Source organism: Nannochloropsis gaditana (genome assembly GCF_000240725.1).
Source record: "Nannochloropsis gaditana CCMP526 unplaced genomic scaffold scaffold1068, whole genome shotgun sequence".
Classification (NCBI taxonomy): Eukaryota; class Eustigmatophyceae; order Eustigmatales; family Monodopsidaceae; genus Microchloropsis; species Microchloropsis gaditana.
The window spans coordinates 452-7,927 of record NW_005802885.1 but is presented as its reverse complement, the minus strand read 5'-3'; the positions used below and the strand labels follow the sequence as shown (position 1 = coordinate 7,927).

The 7,476-nt window shown below is 53.9% G+C and overlaps 1 protein-coding gene across 1 annotated transcript; it reads left to right on the top strand.

The window, feature by feature from the left end:
• Window positions 1-2,727: 2,727 nt before the first annotated feature.
• HXT (MFS transporter, SP family, sugar:H+ symporter) lies at window positions 2,728-6,494 on the top strand (the record flags this gene model as incomplete). Its single annotated transcript, XM_005852589.1, has 9 exons — window positions 2,728-2,902; window positions 3,135-3,193; window positions 3,342-3,497; window positions 3,829-3,960; window positions 4,230-4,352; window positions 4,769-4,949; window positions 5,446-5,555; window positions 5,781-5,923; window positions 6,440-6,494. The coding sequence occupies 9 exons, from the start codon at window positions 2,728-2,730 to the stop codon at window positions 6,492-6,494; spliced, it is 1,134 nt and encodes a 377-aa protein (XP_005852651.1).
• Between the last annotated feature and the right edge of the window lie 982 nt (window positions 6,495-7,476).

Sequence of the window (7,476 nt, the reverse complement as noted above, 5' to 3'; positions counted from 1 at the left end):
TTAGATCCCTCCCTCTGCCCCGCCCTCCCTCCCGACCTGGTGTGTGGGCCCGGGCGGCAAGGTGCAGGGCTTCCCCTCCTCCAGCCAGTGGGTCATCATCACGTAGTCCTGCTCGGCGTGATGGAAGACGAACCCCGAGCTTGCCGCCACGGGCACGTGGGAAGCAAGGGTCAGGGGCAGCTTCAGCCAGATGCCGCGTCGATGCTGGAGACGCCAGGCTGATAGGGTGGGAGAGGGGAAGAGGGAGAGGAGTGAGACAGTAGCTGTACAAAGAGGGATGGAATGTACGCAAGATTTCAATGAAGGTGGGAGGGATGGTGAGAGGGAAGGCAAAGTGGCGACCAGGGCGGAGAAGGGAGAGACAGAGCTACAGGCGAGCGCAAAAATGAGACGACGATATGGAGGATCTGGTCGAGTCCGAACCAGGGAGCAGAGTCGTAGCTTTACGCAAGCTGCGCGTGCGTAGGAGTCTAGCTCTCTCTCCACATGGGGCCGCGTTCGACGAATGCATCTCAGACCTTCCCTCCCGACCTTACTCCTTCCTAGTTCCCCTTCCCGTGACGCCATACGCACCCGCCAATGATTCCGTCAAATGCTGTGCAAAAATACATGGGTCCTTCGGTAGTTGCTGAGGATCAATGATTATGCCATCGTAAGGATCGGGCGTGTGATGTAGGGGGGGCGGAGAAGGGAAGGAGGAAGATGTCGGAGACGAAGGGGAGGAGGATGCCGGCATACGAAGTTGGCGGCCTTGAGTTGAAACACGTATCGGACGGGAAGCACGAAGGGTCGAAAGCCCAAGAGCGCGTTGAACAAAGGGGGGTAACCCGAAGGCAGGAATAGAAATTGGGCGGGACAAAATGGTGCCGAGTAAAAAGATCGAACTAATCCGGGAAAGTCGAAGATGAACGCCCGGCGCGGAGGACCGTGGTTGCGGTATGATTTCCTAGTAGGCCAATGGCGTCCAAGTCAAGTACGTAGGAATATTTACGCTGTGCACGAGCATGGGATGAAGGGGGAAGGCGGGGGCATATATAGTGTCAGTATGCTTCGTGATATTCCACTTGGCGAGAGCGATAATTTTTCCTAATAGAGGTCCCCCCCCCAAAATGAGATCACTCCTTACTCCGGCGCCGCACATTTGGCAAAGGACATCCCCCTTGCTTTCAACTATCACTTTATTTCACAAGGGGCGCAAAAGAAGGCGCCTGGAACAGGTGGGGGAGCAATAGCCTCGTACGGTCCTCAAGCACAAAGTTCAAGTGCTGTATGTGCAAGGAAAAATGCATGTGCCCGCTGAGAATCCCGCCGACAATAAAACTCGGCCGTGCGCTGAATCCCGCTACAGGATATTTCTACATGTTTATCAAGTGTGCATGCGGATACAGGGGTAGCGGTGTGTGTTTGGTCATCTGAAAGGTGTTGAATCAGTGGATAATATATCAGGAGGGGAGGTCGATCCGCGGGGTTGTACCACGCGCTTTCCATGAATATGGGAATGTTGCCGCACACCAAGCCATACCTGCCTCACCGTCTTAACTTTTCCTCGCATCTTAGATCTCACAGACCTTACTGCGTGCCTCGGGCTCGTTGGTCCTGTCTCATGGCAGTCTCGTCTTCACCTCAAAAGGGGCCGTCAGACCAGCCTGATACCGGCCACAACGCGGGGAGCGGCCTCAGCCATGGGGAGAATTCTGCTGATGTTGAGGCAAGTCGCAAATGACTATAGAGTGATATGGAGTACATCGGAGTTGGGATCTTGTGGTGTGATATGATCGTGGTGGACAGTCGCTACTTGGCCGTTTGGCGTGTTCTTTTACGGCGGTTTTCGATCCCTACCACACAGAATGGGCATGGCGCTGACGCAGATGCTCACCGAGAGTACCCTGTGAAACGCTTTGTCTACGTCATTGCCAATATCACTGCGTTGTCGGGCCTTCTCTTTGGCTACGACATTGGTAAGGGGGAAGGGAGGAAAGAACGGGGCGGGGAGGGGTACCGCCAGTCACATAGTGGAAGACTGGTGAAGGTAAGGTCATCCACGGCTTTCTTCAGCCAAGGAACACCACTTCCACAACACGGTCACGCCTCGACCCTTCCCATTCAGGGGGCTCGGGAGGCACCTTCGAAATGGCGGGCTTCAGACGGTTCTTCGGGTGGCCGGCCCTGGGCGACAAGTCCGATCCGGCCTGGGTGGCCAACCAGCAAGGTAAGGGGATCGTTCCTTCGTAACGGCTTGAAAACAAAGGTTATCGTGAGAGAGAGAGGAGGGAGGGAGGACTGACACGGGTGGTAGGCCTCTGAGATGAAAGGGGATAAGTAACGTTTGGTGGGGGGGAGGAAAGGAGGAAGGACCCGATGAGGAGAGAAGGAGGAGGTCAAGGAGAAGGAAATGCACGGGAGGGAGGACTTTGAATGGCCCGGGACAGAGAGGTGTGTGCGTTGGTAAGGTAGGTACGAGAATGCGGCCTCGGCACCGGGCTTGGTCGGGGAGGAGAAGAGCGTGGGCAGTGAATACGATGGCCGAGCACGCGTACAGGCGACTCGTCGAGAGCCTCGATCGCTGATAGCGACATCGATATTGCTATCAGACGAGGAGAGAAGTTGCTGTCGAGAGAAGCCACTTGCCCGCGGTCCACATCATTGAGCCACTCTCTCCAGCTAGTCCGACCTTCCCTCTCCCTGATCCCTCCCCGATCCTTCCTTCCCACAGGCTGGATCACCGCCATGTTCTCCCTGGGCTGCATCGTCGGCTCGCTCCCCTCGGGCTTCTTGACCGACTTCATGGGTCGAAAACGCTGCATCATATTCCTGTCCTTCGTCTTCACCGTCGGCGCCGTCATCCAGCTTGTCCCCAGCGGCTACCAAATGCTTCTGGCCGGCCGTTTCATCTCCGGCGTCGGTAGGTTCGGGCGGCGGCCCGGGAGGGAGCCGGGGGGGTTCAGGGGAGGCTGCTTTCATCTCCCTGCTCGCTTATTGCTGGTGATGAGTGGTAGGGGAGGCTCGCTGTTAGGGTTTTGGACGTTCTCCGAGATAGCCAAACGCCGCTCGAACTCTCTGGGCGCTCCGCCTGTTTTGACTGCGTCTCGCCCACCAAGCCCTTCTGCTTCCCCTCCTACTCCCTTCCTTTCCAGGTGTGGGCGGACTGTCCATGGCAGCTACTCTCTACCAGTCAGAGACCGCGCCCCCCAAGGTGAGCCGACCTCTCATTCGACGTTCCTTTTACCTTCCCTCCCTCCCTCCCTCCATAACTTCCTACCTGCTCCACCCCTTCCAACCTTCTCTTCTTCCGAAGTGCTCCCTCCCTCCCACGCTCCCTTCCTCCCTTCCTCCTCCTCCAGGTTCGAGGTCTGGTGGTCTCGATCCAGCAGCTCTCCATCACGGCCGGCATCCTACTGGCCGGGGGCCTGAACGTGGGCTTGCAGCACTGGGACGAAGGCTGGCGCATTTCCTACGGTGGCAAGGGCTTCTTCTCCCTCCTTCTCATGCTCCTGATGGTAGGGAGTGGTCTTCGCGGCCTGCTCTGTCAAGTGGTGTAGGGCAGACGGGACATTTCTGGTTGGCTGGCTGCTTTTCTCTCCCCCTTTTTGTCTCCCTTGGTGCAATTGACGGCTCTGGCCATCTTCATCGTCTCTATCGAGATGTATCGTTCTTTGCGAGGCCTTCTTATCACCTGTCGTATCCTCTTTCATACAGTCGCCACTATCCTTTTCTCCTTGTTCTTGTCCCTCCCTCGATGGCTTTCTCTTTCAAGCTCACATTCACCGACACGTACCAACTATTCCCCTTCTTCTCTCTCCTTCCTGTACATGCCATACTGCACCTTAGATTTGTCTCCCAGAGTCGCCCCGCTGGCTGGTGGCGCAAGGTAAGAGTGAGGCGGCCAAGGCTTCCTTAGGTCGGATCCGACAAGAGGAGGAGGTGGAAGGCGAGCTCGCAGGCATCGAGGAGGCTGTGGAGGTAGGGAATGTTCTGGGAGGGAACGGGCTCGAGGGCAGGGAAGTGGAGGGGGGCCAGGTGACAAAGGCGGAAAGGGGAACAGAGGGGGGTACATCGTTAGCATAGAGGCAAGATGGGTGAGAGGCCTGGGTCGAGGGTGAGAAGGAGGGTTGCGACCGACGCAAAGACGATGCCCGTGTGCGCGGTTGGAGCGAGTTGCCAAGTATCGAGAAACACCTCCAGCACTAAGATCCTTATGCATCCGCTTCCTACCCGTGTTCTTCCCTCAGGCGGAGGCACAAATGGAAAAGGGCGCCTGGAAGGACTTGGTCTCGCCCGTGGACTTTATGTTGTACAGGACCATGCTGGGCTTCGGCGTGCAGTTGTTGCAGCAGTTCTCCGGCATCAATGCGGTGGGTTCCCCTTTAGAAATGGAGGGGAAGGGGTGGACGGTAGATGGATGCGAGGGAAGATATGTGATATACGAATAGACGTGGAGGGACGCGTAAAGACAGCAAGCAAGCACGTGTAAGAGAGAAAGCGTAACGAGGGGAGTGTAGGGCCAGAAGGGATCTTGAATGCAATGGTAAGAGGGTTTTGAACGTCCTGTCGGTGTCTTGAATGGTGCGAGAGAGTGGCCCCCGCGAAGCGCATGCCCGGCATGGCGATCCTTAAGAGCCACGGGATTCGGTAAACAAACCATGTAGCGAGGCCCGGAGTGTCCACATCAGCAGGGTTGCCTTACCGGACGGCAGGACAATCACGGCCCCAACGCCTGCAACGCTTAGTTGTCCCCTCCCGTTTTCTTCTGCTATTTTCCCGGCCGCAGGTCATGTACTTCGCCCCCGTTATCTTCAAGAAGTTCCTGGCCTCTGAGATGGCTATCCTCGCCAACTTGGCCGTGGCCCTCGTCAACTATCTCAGCACCTTCCTTGCCCTCTACCTGGTGGACCGGGCGGGGCGCCGGCTTCTTCTTGTCTGCGGAGGGCTGGGGATGGCTTTATTCACGGGTGAGAGGTCCGCATGCGAGACGCTAGTGAATTATCTCGATACTTGGTTTGGTGATTTGAAAAATAAAATGGCATTGTAGAGTCTTGTCTGTGCGAGATTTGAGGACGTGCACCCCTCGATCGACGGAGAGTGAAGCACACAATGCGCGGATATGAGGTATTGGGGAGACGATGTTCAAAGGGTAGTTGAATGGCTGCGCGCGTGGTGCTGAGGATAGACGAGGAGATGGGGGTTGGGTAGAGGGGAACGGGAAGGAGACTTTGGACGGAGAGTACATGTGAGGCTTTTTTCGGGGTGCGCATGGCCTTGCCTTTGCAATGGCTCGATTCCTTCGTCTATTGTGATTCACACGGTCCTTTCCATGATCGTATCTTCATTTCTAGCGCGCATCTCCTTTCCCCGTATCCACATACTCGTTTACTGAGGGTGTTTTGTCTTGGCCGTACGCTAAGTTGCATCTTACCCTCGCCCCCTCAATTCCTTCATTGTCACTAGCCCTTTTCGCGCTCTTCACCTCCGCTGCCTTTGACTACCAGAACGATAAGCGCCTCGCTGGCGTCATCATTGCTTGTACAGCTCTGTACGTCATGAACTTCGCCTACTCGGTAAGACAGTATGTTCTCAGCTTCTCCTTCCTCGCTGCAATTTAGTCTGCCCTTCAAGGTCCTTCCTCTGATATCCCTCCAAAAGCCCCTCACCTTCATTACTAACGCTTCTTCACACCTTCTCTTCGATCTATCTCCGTTTCCAGCACACCCCCGTATTTCAATTGCTTTAAATTTGCTGTCCTCCTTACCGCTGCCCTCCCTGCTTTTCTCCATTCCTTGTAGTGGGGGCCACTAGCATGGGTCGTCTCGGCAGAGATCTTTCCCCAGCGCCTTCGGGGCAAATGCATGACGATCACCACGCTTGCCAACTGGCTGACAAATTTCTGCATCGCAAAAGCGGTGCCTGTCATGATCCTCCCGGAAAAGTGAGTAGTCGTCAAGGGCGGTGGAAGGAGGGATGCGAGCAGCTTATGCATTCCGTGGTTCCTTTCGTACGTTCTTCCCTGTCTCCCCCTACGGGGCCGAGACCAGAAGAGTCTCTTGGCCACTTCTTTGTCTTGTATCCGTGCTATATATATATATATGTGTATATGCACATGTATATATGTACATAAGTATTCGTCGTCTGAGAGGATGTTGGCCCTGAGCAGGTAGTAGCGCTTCCCCCGGGCGCCTGTACGCACGGAAGCTTCGTGAGTCGGTTTATTATCGTCTATACATTCCCATCGCCCATCATACTCATCGATCACTTTCCTTGTATCATTTCATCTTCCCAATTCTGCGGGATAGCCTCAATCTATGGGGCACTTTTCTCTTCTTCGCCTTCTGCTGCTTCTGCATGGCCACATTCGTGTTGCTTCTACTCCCTGAAACAAAAGGCGTCTCCCTCGAGGATATGAAGGCGCTCTTCCAAGTATGGATTACTGATACGCCATTAGCAGAGAAGTTGCAGTTGATTTCGAGACGAGCACAAGTTCGGGCGAGAAGAAAAGATAGATCTGAGAGCGGGCAGGATGGTAATCGGGAAAAGGACGTAGGTGCAGGAGGGGCTCGGAATTGATTGGAAACGCGTGTTGGATATTTCAAAGCATTTATTGTTTGTTGAGAAAGTGGAGGCCTCGATGACCTACTGGGGGATAATAACGCCCGGAAAGGACTCTAAGCGCAGCGGCTTGCCTCCTCCAAGCCCTCGGAGAGGAGACGATCTTCCCATTGTCTACAGTCCGAAAAGAGGACAACCGAGCACACATGACAATCTGATAGGGGGAGAGATGACCTCAATGAACCGTCTTTGCAGTCTTTTTCAGAGGTCAGACTCGAATTTATCTGAGGCCTCTGACGTGCAAACTTTGCGGAGAGAAAAAAAGTGGCTTCACGTAGTCCTACGGAAGTTCGAATCATCTTTTCGCGAACAATACGGCAGACGCATTCTCACTGCGAAAGACATTGCGCCTGTTGAAAAGCAGTATGAGCGTTACATACACATTAAAAGCAAGCTGGCGACACTCGCATCGATGGAAAAGAGCGAGGAAATCAGCGAACAGAAGGAAACGATAAAGTCTCGGAATATTCTGAATACTTCCCACGAGTAAATCGCCAACATAACGGCAAATGGCTCTGTCATAGTCATACACATAGTAAAAATATGAAAAATCCCATTATTATACATACACTTTGCGAGAACTATTTGATAGATGTCCATGACTATCGACTTTGTATAGGGTCTTAACAGACTCTTTATTTCCAGAAACCCTTGATTTTTAAAAATCGTACATTGTGCAGAGTGCGAGGTATGATAAAAAAGGATATGGATTACTCTGAAGAGATCATTTGCCTTGGATGACGAATGATTGTATTTCGTGGTAGTCGATAGTGTTACATCCTGAAAGGATCCAATTTAATCTCTGTGTTATTTTCTTTAGAAATACCTCATACGTGCTCGCGACGCGCTTGTGATTTTCTGATTCATGTCTGCTCC